This window comes from Rattus norvegicus, chromosome 4 (genome assembly GCF_036323735.1).
Source record: "Rattus norvegicus strain BN/NHsdMcwi chromosome 4, GRCr8, whole genome shotgun sequence".
Lineage (NCBI taxonomy): Eukaryota > Metazoa > Chordata > Mammalia > Rodentia > Muridae > Rattus > Rattus norvegicus.
Genome location: NC_086022.1, coordinates 11,698,027 through 11,712,117, shown reverse-complemented (window position 1 = coordinate 11,712,117; position 14,091 = coordinate 11,698,027). Strand labels below are relative to the sequence as shown.

Here is a 14,091-nt window from a genome sequence, read left to right as displayed (position 1 = left end):
ACATACACCTCCCCTATCAACACCATGTGCCAACATACACCTCCCCTATCAACACCATGTGCCAACATACACCTCCCCTATCAACACCATGTGCCAACATACACCTTTACCCTAAAAGCTGAGAGACAGCAACTTCAGGATGACCAGAATTCATTTGTGCCTGTAGTCACAATGCCCCTGCCTTCACACCTGCAGGGCCTCTAAGTAATGCTCCTGTCTCCTTAGTACGGAGAGAGGATTTGGCCCCTCCTGTGGGCACCCAGAAAGCCCAGGATGCACCCTACCCCCCACCTGATCTCCAGGGCTGGTTGCTACAGAATTTCCATGCTTGGCGTACTTGATGCTTAAAACCCTGGTTCCCAAGGGACCCAGCACCACAGCAACCACACCAGGAAACTGGGCCAGCCTGAGGGACTGGGGGAAAGAAAGTGAGGGAGAAAATGCAGACTGTTGAACAGGTCTCTGAAATCTGTCTTGCTCAGAGACATCCCGGAGCCTTGCACGGGCAAGTGATAGAGCGGGGGTCCCCAAGGCCTGAGATAGAGATCCTGACTGTCGCCACTCAGGAGATCTCAACCTGGCCCTAAACGCTCATTCACATACCAGGTACCAGGAATGAAGAGCATATTCAGGTCCCTGTGGATAGTAAAAATACACATTCACATCCTCAGCAATGGATTTTGGTCGAAATAAGTTTTGGAGAGCCCAAGGATATACTCACTGGTCTTGGGCACACATATGTGCTTGCATATATATTATAGCCTCTCTCTCTTTCTCTCTCTCTCCCCCCCCCACACACATACATACACACACATACGCACACACACACACACATATATACATACACACACACTTTTGCACACACAAACACTTTTGTCTTTCATCACCACCAAATTTTTGTTCTGAGATCATGGTTCCTAGTGTGGAATCTTAGCTGGGACTCCTGGCCCAGGCCTGTAACCACAGCACTCTGGAAACTGAGGCAGAAAGATCTCAAGTTCAAGGCTAGCCTGTGCTGTAGCTAACCTGTAGCTACAAAGTAAACTCTGTCCCCCAAAAGAAAGGAAGAGAGCAGGTTCTTTGGGCAATGATTAGGGCGTGATGGTGGAGCCCTTCTAAAGGTAAGTATTGACTCTAGAAAACAGATCCCAGGAGCCCCCGGGCTAGTGGCTACTGCCAGGACAGACACAGAGGGTTCCAAGAGACTCTGTGCCACAAGACTTTCCCATGAGGCTGAGAGCCAACAGACAGATATGGCTCCAGAGCACATTGGGTGGGAACAAAAAACTCACCGGGCTCTGCCCTAGGGAGCCTACTAGTAGGATAGGGATAGTTCTGAGGGTCTATTCCCTGGCTCCCTGGGCTGCAGAAACTGCCTTCCCTTACAGGAGTCATGGTGTCTGATGCTCCACGCTCCTAGCTGTGGCATATACATGACTCCCCGTGCTCCTGGCTTACCAGGCTCTGTAAGGGTTTGTGCAAGAAGGAGGGCAGGGAGAGATTTATCCTCAGAGGAACCCTTGCTCCTTTCCTCTGAGAATGGGCTACAGACAAGAATCACCAGAAGGAGCTTTGGCCAAGTGAGTCATTTCAGAAGGCCATTGTGGACACACCATTAAATCAGAGACCCAAGGCAGTTGTCTGGTCTGTCACTGGCTGTTTGAAGTCCAACCCCAAATTTTACAGGCACAGATTATTTCTCTTTGGCTCTCTGCTTCCCTCATGTGGCTATCTCAGGAATCGCAAAGGCAGCTAGAGGGCGCCCAAGGCCAACAACGCGGCCCTTTTCAAACCAGCAAAAACCCCTTCCTTGCCTGCAATCAGCACCTGCATCTCCTTGGCTCTTACCCCAAAGTCGTCCTGACCGCCCAGCCCCACCGTGAAATCTCAAAGCAGAGCAGACTTCCCCCCACCACACACAGCGTGAGTTATATCCTGAGTATGAGAGAGGCCTTCAGGCTGGCCGACCCTCCTCCCTTCCCTCCTTTTCCCTCTGCTCCCCACCCAGTCCTTGCCAGCAAGCAGGAAGGAAGTTGCTCATAGTGGGGAGGGTGGGGCACTTCCAGCTCACACTGAACAACTTGGGGTTGGGCTAGAAGTAGTCAGAGCCTTCTGCTCCTGCCACCCACCATCCTCCTTACCCCCTAGAGCCCCTCTACACACACACCCTAGACCTGGGGCCTTCTTTTCCCAACATAGACACCCCAAGATCAGAGCAACCACTCCCCTCCCAGACTCGCACAAACATCTGATCCAAGCTAAAATGCAAGATTGGAGTCTGGGGCGGGGAGGGGGCCAGGAACTACAGGAGGCCAGAGACCTTGCCCTCCCAGGAAGGGCCCATCCATGAAGGCCTCGCCCTGTCTTCCAGGACCAATGATGATGGAAGTCAACCTTCCCCCCACCACTGCCACCAACAGGGATGGAGGGGCTGGCTCACCGGGAGCGCCCCATCCAATCTGAGACCCTACAGCTTAAATCTGGAGTTTCCTTTCAAGGAAACGCACCCCTAAAACCTTGAAAATCTTCAGATAATACTCCTTAAAGTGCGTGTACTAAGTAAATACGATAGAGTTGCCCAGATAAGCAGCATTAGGTACCACAGGGCTGCAGGCAAATGGCAGACAATAGCCAGGGAGAGAGGGACAAGCCTCACCCTAGGGATGGGAGAATCGGGTCCAGCCTCTGACTTTTGGGGGATGTATTTTTCTTTTTCCCCATCCCGGTATGTCTGCCCCAAACAGAAACTATTTACACCACATCTATTCTTGTGGCTGAAAAGCTCTCCCTCTTAAACCTGCCCCTTCACCCAGCCATGCTACCCCTGCCATGCCACCGATCCTGAGAGCTTCTCCCCTTGGCTTCCAAACACAGCCCTGGGTGCCTGGTGGCTACACACGTTTGCAGCAAAACTGAAATCAGAAGGACTTATTCTGCAGAGGGGGTCCAAATCCAGCCAGGATCCCAAGGAACAGAAGGGACTCTCACACAGAGCGAGCTTCCTAGAGTCCACAAGCTGAGGGCTGGAGAGGTGGCTCGGTAGTTTAAAGTGCTTGTTACAGAGGACCAAGGATCAGTTCTCAGCACCTACATAGTAGCTCACAGCCAGATCTAGATGACTCAAGGCACTCCTCTAGCTTCCTCTAGGTAAGCACATATGGGGTGCACAAATATATATGTGCAGACACTCTTACACATGAAATATAAGCAAACAAACAAAATTTACAATTCCAAGGAAAGAGGTGTTCCCAAGGCCTGGGTCAGGCTAACAAAGAACCCCATGGAGCATATGAGAGACACCACAGAAGGCAAAGCCCCCCTCCCTCCCCCGTGGCTGTGTAATGGTCAGGATTTCTAGGAAGCAGATGGCAGGGCGCTAAAAGTTTAAGAGAATTACTGCAATACCTGAGAGACCAGGAAAAGAAGCAACAGAGGCAGAGAAAGGATCTAGAACAAGATACAAGCCTAACATGTAGGAAAGTCAGGGAAGTTGACAAGGTCTCAGATACCATGAGTCCAGAGCAGCTCAGCCTGCCCATCAGGGAACCCAGAACAAATCCACATACCTTCCCAGGCTTCTGTCCAAAGCTTCTGGGGAAACACCGAGCCTTGGACTGAACACCAGGCAGATTCCACAGGCAATACGTCAGCCACCTTCCCTGCAGCAAGAGGTACCTGCTCTCTAAGAGACATGGGATGGCATCTCTGAGGCCATGGTTGGCCCAGGAAGAGTTGGGAAGATTTTCTCTGGTCTGAGAGGAAAATCGACGATGAGGGACAAGACCTGGAGGCACAAAAACCTGGGAGTGTTTGAGAAAACCAATTTGTCTTGAGAGCAATAAACTGGGAAGAACGGATAGGCCAGCATGTTAGAGCGGCCTTGGCCCTCCCAAACTTTATCTAAAGGTTCCAAGTGAAGACAAAGTATAAGGGAGACCTTGAGAAGAACCTTGCAGCAGTAGGAAAGATGTGGTGGGGAGACCTGGGGGTTGGAAGACCTACATCAAGGCTAAGGCCAGGGGTGCACCCAGAGGTGTCAGTGTATGATTCTGGTGAGAATCTTGACACTGAGACCAGTCACAGTTCCCTTCACAGAAAGAGTCCTTGGTTGTCAGAGTCAAGTTTTAGCTGGACTTAATAGCCAGGCAGAGCTAGTCTATCCAAGGTTCTGTGAAGATGAAATATCCAGCAGTAGGGGCTAGATCCCGTCTCCTGCCTCTCTGACAGTGCAAGTCAGTAGGTACAGGCAGGGGTCTCAAGGCCTGAAAGAAAACTAGTGTAGGAGTCACCTGCTGACTGTCTGTTCCCAGCCCCCACCAGTCATCCAGGGAGCCCAGAGCACTCACATCCAAGGGCCGGCTTCCCCCTATTTGTGAGGCCCCTTCACCTCTACCTGCCCTGCCTCAAACTAGTGGACCCCACCTTCTTAGTGACCCCAAAGATCAGCACAGCCCATTCTGTCCGGCTATTCCTGCCAGCCCCCCACCCAGGCCCACCCCAATCTTATCCTCCCCTGCTTCTCAAGAGTCCAGCCAACACAAATCCACATGTTTGTTTGTCTGCCTGTCTGCCTCTCCCAGTCTTGCCTCTCCCTGTCTCTTAAGTTTCTGGGGGTTTTGTTTTGTTTGTTTTTCCTTATAGTTTCTTTCTTGGGCCTCTGAGGTCTCAAACTCCCACTCCTGTACACCCAAATACCTAGCTCCTAGCTTTCTATCAGATGTAGGTAGTATAGAACTACAAACTCCAACATGCATGTCTGCCTAAGGTGCCCAAAATGTGCTGGTATGTATCTCCCTGCATTCTGGGAATTGTAGTTTTGCCTAGCCCACACTCAGTGTCCACTCCCCCACCCCCAAACTCTCCCCTGTAGGCCATCTGCCTCTGCCCTGGTGGCTAGGTCCACTGACCTGCTGCCCCAGGGAAACATGCGTCATTTGACAGGATTGGAGGTGGAGGCCTTGGATGGCAGCTTCCTGCCCCTTTGTATCCCCCCACTTGAGTCATGGGGTGTGGGGGTTTCAGGAAATTGAGATGAGAATGGGAAAATGCCCTAATACCAGGCAAAAGGACAAAATGTCACTGCATCCTTGCTGAACCTGTGTCCCCAAGCTTCCAAAGGACTCTGAGATAGAAGAGAGCAAGGGGTCCAGGATTAACCTAGAGATCTCTGTGGTCACAGGAATATGATATTCCATTGCTCTGGTACTGGCCCAGTGCACAAGGCCCTCCTACTGTGGCCCAACACCACCAAAGCATCTTTCCCGCCCTGCAGTAGCCCTCTAATGGACACCTGGGTTCTCACTTATCAGCTCTAGCCCTCATGGCGGAACCCAGGCGTCCGGCCCCCCACCCTCTGGGTCAGTGGGCATGAAGCCGAGGTTTTAGAGCCTCCCTGCCGGCCTTGTTCCTGTCCCATTGTGTGTGGGACAGGGGCGGGGCGAGGGCCAGCATCTGAGAGCCCCCTCCCACTACCCCCTCCCTGCTTCCTAAGGAAAAGGCCAGGACTCTTGTTGAGCAGTCAGCAGAGTGGAGGTGAGCTGGCATGGGCAACTTGAAGAGTGTGGGCCAGGAGCCTGGGCCACCCTGTGGCCTAGGGCTCGGGCTGGGCCTAGGGCTATGCGGCAAGCAGGGCCCAGCCTCACCGGCACCAGAGCCTAGCCAGGCACCAGTACCCCCGTCCCCAACCCGACCAGCACCAGACCACAGGTGAGGGGCACATGGCTGTGAGCAGGTAAGAGCTGTGATTAAAGGGGTGGTATGGAGGACTGAGGTCTAGTGCTGAGAAGAGCCAGGAGGACCAGGCTACTGGTGCCAAAACCTCCTAGTGAACAGACCAGAACGAGGCTGCATGGCTGAGAGAGGCCAGAGCAAGGCCATCAGGTACTAGGTAAGAGGAAACAAGAGGCCCTGCTACAGAACTGGGCCAGGGTTTCAGTGCTGCTCCTTGTCAAGAACTGTTCAACCTCAAACAAGTTACTTGACCTGAGCCTCTGTGTGGGTAAAACGTGGACTCAGTAGCACTCACCTCTTGGGTCTGTAAGTTTCTAGTTCATAGGAAGACTTTACAAACAGTAGTAATGGCGCCTTACCTGGAGAAGATGGGGACAGGGGAGGGGCACCCTAGGTGTGGGGTTTCATAGAGCAGGAGAGAGCTGGGGCCTGAGATCCAAACTCTTGGGGTGGGGGCTAAGGCAAAGCTGCTAGGTCCATTTCCTGCTTAAGGACTCCCTCCTCACCACCCTGAACTACAAACAGACCTGCAGTCCCAGCCCTCAAAACACTCGTCCCTGGGCCTGAGGTAGGTCCTTGAAGAGAAGAAAATAAAAAATTCCAGTGGGATGTCAGGCCAAGGGGCTCCTGCCAAGCCTGAGGGTCCATTGCTGCGGCTCAGGGACAGCAGGGCCCCAAGTCCCTCCCTTCCTCCTGTGCAGGCAGGCGTTTCTGGGAGGAAGTGATAAGGCCTCAAGCTTCCCTTCACACTAGGGCTGCTGTCAAGAGGGGTGTGAGTGGGGGCAAAATCAGAGCAGAGGAATCCATGCAGGGGGCTTCCCTCTGCCCAGGCCCCTACAGTACAGCCAGTGCCTACTCCGTTTCCAGGCGCCAAAACGACCCTTAAGATGGGGTAACACGAAGAATGGGGCTTAGGAGCCAGCGTGGTGACATATGACCATAATCCCAGCAGTTGAGGGGGAGGCAGGAGGATTCTAGCCAACCGTTGCTATACACAGCTTGAGACCAGAGGTTATTTCACTCCTGGTTCAGAAAACCAAACAGCCATGAGCATGGCACAAGCACCTGCTCTGCTGGGGACCTCAGGCGCCATCTCAGGTAAAGTAAGGGCATCCTGAGGTGAGAACCCAGACCAAGCAAGGAGGCCAAAGAGCTAGTGCTTTCCTCTCTCTCCCTCTCCCCCTCTCCCCCTCCCCTCCCCCTCTCCCTCTTCACCTCCCTCTCCCCTTCTCCCTCTCCTTCCCCCTCTCCCTCTCCCTCTCCTTCCCCCTCTCCCTCTCCTCCCTTTCCCTCTCCTTCTCCCCCTCCCTTTCCCCTCCCTCTCCCTCTCCTTCCCCCTCTCCCTCTCATCCTTCTCCCCCTCCCTTTCCCCCTCCCTTTCCCCCCTCCCTCTCCCTCTCTTTCCCCCTCTCCCTCTCATCCCTCTCCCTCACTCACTCACTCTGTGCACTTTTTTATTTTAAATAACAAAGGTACCCACTAGACCCCAGTAGTCAGTCTGCTAGAGTCAGTCAGTGGCTAGAGGAATCTTCCCCCTCTCCACTCTATCACCAGCTTCTCAATTCTTCTTCACTAAGATCTAAACTTCCAGGGTTGGGGATTTAGCTCAGTGGTAGAGTGCTTGCCTAGGAAGCACAAGGCCCTGGGCTCGGTCCCCAGCTCTGAAAAAAAAAAAAAGAACCAAAAAAAAAAAAAAAAAAAAAGATCTAAACTTCCGATTTGTAAAGCTAGGAAACACATTCAACCTAAAAGAACCTCAGATGTAAAAGACACAAAATAGGCTCTATGCAGGGAGTAAGGACCAGTCTGGGCCAGCACTCCAAGCCTAGAGAGTGTGGTCAGGGGTGGCAGAGTCCTGGGAAACAAGACAGTAGCTCAAAGCATGGCTTCCACTGTCTTGCACACTCTCTTGCTGGATGCACCATTTGTCCACCACTTGAGGCCTTCATAAGTGGGGGCACAGAAGGTACTGCCTGCCTCCTAAGGCTGTTGTGAGAGCTGACAGAAAGCATCAGGAAGCAGATGGTGGGCGATGACTCTGGGTTTACAGTGCTGCCCTTCAACTACGATGGGGCAGCCTAAAGGAGACAAACTTCTCTCCCATGACCCTATGCATCCCTGGCCCACAACAGCCCCCCGTTAACCCGGCCCCCAGACGGACCCAAGTTTCCTCGAGTAAAGAACTGGGAAGTGGGCAGCATCACCTACGATACCCTCAGTGCACAGGCTCAGCAGGTAAGAACAGGCCCTACCCATGTGGCTAGGGCTGGGATGGGGTTGGTAGAGGCCTGGTCCCAGATCAGGGCCCAAACCAAGAAACTCCACTTTGTTTATATTTGGCCCTTGTCTACAGAGAGTAGTGAAAAGCAGGAAGGACTGTAGGGTCAAGGGACATTGCAAGGATTTCGGCAAGCCTTTGACCCGGAGTCCCAAGCCTTAAGCAACCAGACCTCGTCCGGTGTCCACTCTCACCGCTAGTCTGAGCCCATGTTTTCCCCGAGCCTGCCTCCCTCTGCCCTGGCTAACCACTGCTCGCTCTGATGATCCGGGCCTTTGTGTTCTCTCTTCTGGCTCAGGATGGGCCCTGTACCCCAAGACGCTGCTTGGGATCCCTGGTATTTCCAAGGAAGTTACAGAGCCGGCCCACCCAGGGCCCTTCACCCACTGAGCAGCTATTGGGTCAAGCCCGGGACTTCATCAATCAGTACTATAACTCGATCAAAAGGTGGGTCTCCCCTGCTCCTCCCAACACCCTCACCCTGAGTGGAGGAGCCTTCAGATCACCTCATTCCCCAGCCCTTTCACCATCCTGACGCCAAGGCTTGTGGCCCTCTCCTCTCCCCAGGAGTGGTTCCCAGGCTCATGAGCAGCGGCTTCAGGAAGTGGAAGCTGAGGTGGTGGCCACGGGCACCTACCAGCTCCGGGAGAGTGAGCTGGTGTTTGGGGCCAAACAGGCCTGGCGCAACGCTCCCCGCTGTGTGGGGCGGATCCAGTGGGGGAAACTGCAGGTATAACCAGCTGGCGCATAGGTAATGGGACTGAACCGGGAGAAGAGAATCCAGGAAGCTCCTGAGGCTTCCCTGGGGGCGGATGTTCGGCACTGGAAGGATCTTTGTCCTACATTGCCTTTAGAGACAAACCTTAAGGAGACCAGCTCCTGCCTTGGCTCTCCGGGATAATCCTCAGCCTATTGGCTGGCGCGCGGTGATCAAGCCCCACACACACCCCTGAGTACATGAGGACAGCTGACAGAGAGGCAAAGAAATGGTATCTGGAGAAACAAGGTCTCCTGCCAGGTCTTCGCCTCATACCCACTTCCTCTGAGGTTCCGGGGGGGGGGGCCTCGGTTCCACACTCTCCTTCATGCTAGTGCATACCGCAGAAGCAGCCTGGGTTATTGGAACAGCCTCAGCACTGACAGAAGCCAAGGTTCTACAGGGGAACTGAACCCATTACCTTGGTTCAAAGCTTTAGTTTAACTTTGAACCTATCAAGCTTCCAAAATACGCTCCAATTACTGCTGTGCCCTTCCCTTGGCCACTGGTCACCACTGCCATTCCCTACCCTGTCACAAATTCCCTTCTCCCTCAGGCAGGATAGAACTTCCCAGCCTTCTCCTAGTGTCAGGATGCTGCTGGCAGGGTCCCGGAAGCTGTCTAATGCGGCCATCTCTTTCTATTCCCATCATCTGGCTCAAGGGAGCTGGATGCTGGCCTGGCTTGGCACAAGCACTCAGTACCAATTCCCCCCCACACACACCAACTAGGACTCTTCCCCGGGGATCGCCTGCAGTAAGCGGGTGCCACTCCGTGCTGGTTTTCAAGTTGGCGTTGAGGGGAATGGGGAGATGGGACCTGGGAAAATCAGGCTGTGCTGGGCAAACAAGGCTGTTAGACAGAAGAGGGTCTGTAGGGCATGAATGTTGAGCACTGGGCACATGGACAGTGGGTGGTAGCTCCACCAGACCCCGCCTCCTCCCCAGCAAGCCCCATGCCAGCATGTCCTCTAGAGCTGATGGTCAAAACCTCATCTCTTTTTTTCCTACAACCTCGGCCGGTCCTCCTCGGACCTAGGTATTTGATGCTCGGGACTGCAGGACAGCACAGGAAATGTTCACCTACATCTGTAACCACATTAAGTATGCAACAAACCGAGGCAATCTTCGGTGAGTGACCCCACCCCAGGGCCAAGCCCACCCCAGGCAGCAGTAAAGGGTCTCTAACCAGTTCCATTCCCCGTGTCAGTTCAGCCATCACGGTGTTCCCCCAGCGCTACGCTGGCCGGGGAGACTTCCGGATCTGGAACAGCCAGCTGGTGCGCTACGCGGGCTATAGGCAGCAGGACGGCTCTGTGCGAGGGGACCCTGCCAACGTGGAGATCACTGAGGTGGTGTACTATTTGCTTTCTAGTGCTGTGATGACATACTGACCAAAAGTAATTCAGGGAGGAAAGGGTTTCTTTCCTCTATCAACTCATAGCTTCCTCCATGACTGAAGGAAGTCAGGGCAGGAACTGAAAACAGAAACCTGCAGGCAGGAACCTGGAGGACGGAAAAGGATGCTGTTGACTGTGCTGCCCCTGCTACTTCACCTGCTGTGTACATAGCTCATGCCCAGCTATCCAGGGATAGTACTGCCCACAGTGGGCTGGGCCCCTCCATCAATCAGTAATCGATAAAAATCTTCCATAGACATGACCACAAGTCAATCTGGTGATGTCTTCCCGGGTGTGTCAAGTGGACAACATAGAGTAGCCATCACAAATGGGAACCAAGGCTTCCAAGGACAGATAGGGAAGCCAGGGAACACTGCGTGGGAATGCAGAGAAGTCAGTGAGCAGAAAAGGGGGCCTTCCTTGAGATGAAAGTCAGGCACGGTGGCACACTCCTATAATCCCTGACATGAGAGGTCCAAGCAAGAGGGTCAGGAGTTCTAGGCTAGACTTGACGACAAGAACGGGGTCCTCCAGGGGGTATAAAGACCCAGCCACTGAGGAGTCCCTGAGGTAAAGAGTAGGGAATAGTTAATGGTGAGGATTCCTAGTGAGGTCAGCAGTCACAGTCCTTGACCCTACCTCTGCCTGCTTTCCACAGCTCTGTATTCAACATGGCTGGACCCCAGGAAATGGCCGCTTTGATGTGCTGCCCCTGCTACTCCAGGCTCCCGATGAGCCCCCAGAACTCTTCACTCTGCCCCCAGAGCTGGTCCTCGAGGTGCCTCTGGAGCACCCCACGTGAGCATGAAAGGCTGAGGGTGGGATGAGGCTACCGGAAGCCCTTTGAGGAGGGACTGTTGGGGGTGGGGCACCTGCCAATTCTACATAGAAGCTAATAAAGTTCCTACCCCTAGGCTAGAGTGGTTTGCTGCCCTTGGCCTGCGCTGGTATGCCCTCCCAGCTGTGTCCAATATGCTGCTAGAAATCGGGGGCCTGGAGTTTCCGGCTGCCCCTTTCAGCGGCTGGTACATGAGTTCAGAGATTGGCATGAGGGACCTGTGTGACCCTCACCGATACAACATACTTGAGGTGAGGGAATGCTGAGAAAAGGGGACATGAAGCTGTATGCCACCCCCACGCCCACCCAGAGTGCTGGCCATAGGAAAGTGTCAGGTCCAAGGGTGTGCGTGAGCTCCGGAGCCACAAAGGTGGGAAGGAGGGACGATAAGTGAGGAAGTTTGTGAAGGATAGATTTCATCAGATTCCCAAAGGAGTGTGTGTGCAAGTGTGTGTGCACTCATGCATGTGTATGTGTGTGGACATGTATGTGCATGTGTGTATAAATGTGTGTGAACACATGTGTGCTCATATATATGTATGAATATATATGTGTGTGCATGTCTGCATAAACATGTGTGCCTGCATATATGTGTGTGTACATGTGTGCACATGTGTGTATGAATGTGTGTGTGCATATGAGTATGTGCATGCATGTGTGTGCATATGTGTAAGAATGTGTGTGTGTATAAACCTGTGTGCATGTCTCTCTGTGTGTGTGTGTGTGTATGTGTGTGTGTGTGTGTGTGTGTGTGTGTGTGTGTGTGTTGCTAGGCTGGCCCTGAACTCATGGTAACCTTCCTGCCTTGGCATCCCAAGTGCTAGAGTTAAAGCCTTGAACCACCATGCCTGGCTAAAAGGAGACCCTATCTCAGATAAGGTTTACACTCCACTTCAGAGATGAGAAGTGAAGGCCAGGGCTGAGGAGGAACTTTCCAGCTCTGTTCCATAGTATCTTTCTGGGCAAAGCACTGACCCAACCCCGTATGCCTCTCACCCCCTCCTTCTCTCCACTCCCTGCTGCTTCTGTTCAACTTGACCCAGGATGTGGCTGTCTGCATGGATCTAGACACCCGGACAACCTCATCACTGTGGAAAGACAAGGCAGCAGTGGAAATTAACGTGGCTGTGCTGTACAGTTACCAGGTACACAGGCCCAGCTGTGGGGTTAGGGAATACAGACCTGAGCAGAGCTGTGTCATGGGGCACGCCGTGTCTGCAACTCTGGATACACAGGCACTGGTTCTGTGGGCTACAGTATGTTACCTAAGTTCCTGCGAGAAACCTTGCTCAGTAACTGGTCCCAGGGCATACTGTGAGACCCACTGGCATCTGGACTCTCTAATGCTAGGTAGAAAATATGCTGGGTACAGGAGCGTCATAATACAATGCGTGTGTGGTAGGGTGTGGTTTGAGGTGCCCAGTGAATACCTTCATGGAGTCTAAAAGAGTTAAGAAAGGACTTGAGAATGTGGTTCAGTGGTAAGCGTGAAGCTCCGGGTTCTATCTCAGCACCAGCGCTGGGAGCACGGCACACAGATGATAAATCAGAGCTGCTCTCACCCACCCAGCTTGGAGCATGACTATGAGAGGACACAGAATATGTCATTTGCAGTCACCCAAGGCACAGAATAGGCTGGGATCTATACAGCACTTCTGAGACCAGACTCTTCTACCCCCACCGCAGCTGGCCAAAGTGACCATTGTGGACCACCATGCCGCCACAGCCTCCTTCATGAAGCACTTGGAAAATGAGCAGAAGGCCAGAGGGGGCTGCCCTGCTGACTGGGCCTGGATCGTGCCCCCCATCTCAGGCAGCCTCACCCCTGTCTTCCATCAAGAGATGGTCAACTATTTCCTGTCCCCTGCCTTCCGCTACCAGGTACCCAACCCAAATGGCTCCTGCCCACCTAGCACAGCTCTGGGCAGCCCACAGGAGCTGCTAACTTTTCTTCCATGCTCCTCCCCTCCCCCACCTGTCACTTTTTTGCAGCCTGACCCCTGGAAAGGAAGTGCAGCAAAAGGCACAGGCATCACCAGGAAGAAGACTTTTAAGGAAGTAGCCAAGTGGGTACCCTGGGGCTGTGTCCCTTCCCCATACTCTAGGGGAGCAACCCCTATAGTGGTATCCCAAGTCTTTGAAGTCATGAGGTCTGGGCCTCTACCTGGGAGGTCTGGCCTCTGTGCACCTGGGATGCCCTTACCCCACCCTTGCTTGCAGTGCAGTGAAGATCTCTGCCTCACTCATGGGCACGGTGATGGCGAAGCGTGTGAAGGCGACTATCCTGTATGGCTCTGAGACTGGCCGCGCCCAGAGCTACGCACAGCAGCTGGGGAGGCTCTTTCGGAAGGCGTTTGACCCCCGGGTAGGACTGAAGCCTGAGAGGCAGCTGGCTGGGAAGAGTAGAGAGTCTGTCTACCTTGTCAGAGGTGCCTGGGGACAAAAGGGCTAAAAGTAAGGGCTCATTTCAAGTCCAGTATGTGGCACATCCCTGAGATGCCAACAGTTGGGCAGTAGAGTCAAGAGGACCAACGGTCATCCTTGGTTACATAAAGAGTTCAAAGCTGACTTCGACTGCATAGGACCCTGTCTCAGAAAAAACAAAAGTCAGGGTTCACGAAGAAAGCTACAATCTACAAGGACTCAGGGTGCAGTCAGGCCATGTCTTGCCTAAGTGAGGACAGAGGAAGACAAGCGTCAACACCCATCTTCTCACCGCAGGTCCTGTGCATGGATGAATACGATGTGGTATCCCTAGAGCATGAGGCCTTGGTATTGGTGGTGACCAGCACATTTGGCAATGGGGATCCCCCGGAGAATGGAGAGGTAAGGCTTTCAGGAGTGGGAGACTGAGAAAAGATTCAAAACAGGACCAGCTAGACAGGCGGATGCAAGCCACACTCACACACACATACACTCACACACACTCACACTCACTCACACTCACACACTCACACTCACACACTCACTCACACTCTCACACACACTCACACACACTCACACTCACTCATACTCTCACACACTCACACACTCTCACACACACTCACACACACTCTCACACACACTTACACACACACACTCACACACAC

At 53.3% G+C, this 14,091-nt stretch overlaps 1 protein-coding gene across 2 annotated transcripts in view; it reads left to right on the top strand.

The window, feature by feature from the left end:
* Nucleotides 1-5,513: 5,513 nt before the first annotated feature.
* Nos3 (nitric oxide synthase 3) overlaps nucleotides 5,514-14,091 on the top strand; it is a 20,517-nt gene continuing 11,939 nt past the window's right edge. Inside the window, exons 1-13 of one of the 2 annotated variants that reach the window (XM_006235872.3) lie at nucleotides 5,514-5,731; nucleotides 7,863-7,965; nucleotides 8,307-8,455; nucleotides 8,576-8,738; nucleotides 9,804-9,895; nucleotides 9,975-10,116; nucleotides 10,823-10,962; nucleotides 11,079-11,253; nucleotides 12,046-12,147; nucleotides 12,689-12,883; nucleotides 12,995-13,068; nucleotides 13,223-13,367; nucleotides 13,724-13,828. In XM_006235872.3, the coding sequence (XP_006235934.1) occupies nucleotides 5,718-5,731; nucleotides 7,863-7,965; nucleotides 8,307-8,455; nucleotides 8,576-8,738; nucleotides 9,804-9,895; nucleotides 9,975-10,116; nucleotides 10,823-10,962; nucleotides 11,079-11,253; nucleotides 12,046-12,147; nucleotides 12,689-12,883; nucleotides 12,995-13,068; nucleotides 13,223-13,367; nucleotides 13,724-13,828 (1,599 nt within the window). In that variant the 5' untranslated portion in view covers nucleotides 5,514-5,717. 2 annotated transcript variants of the gene reach the window in all.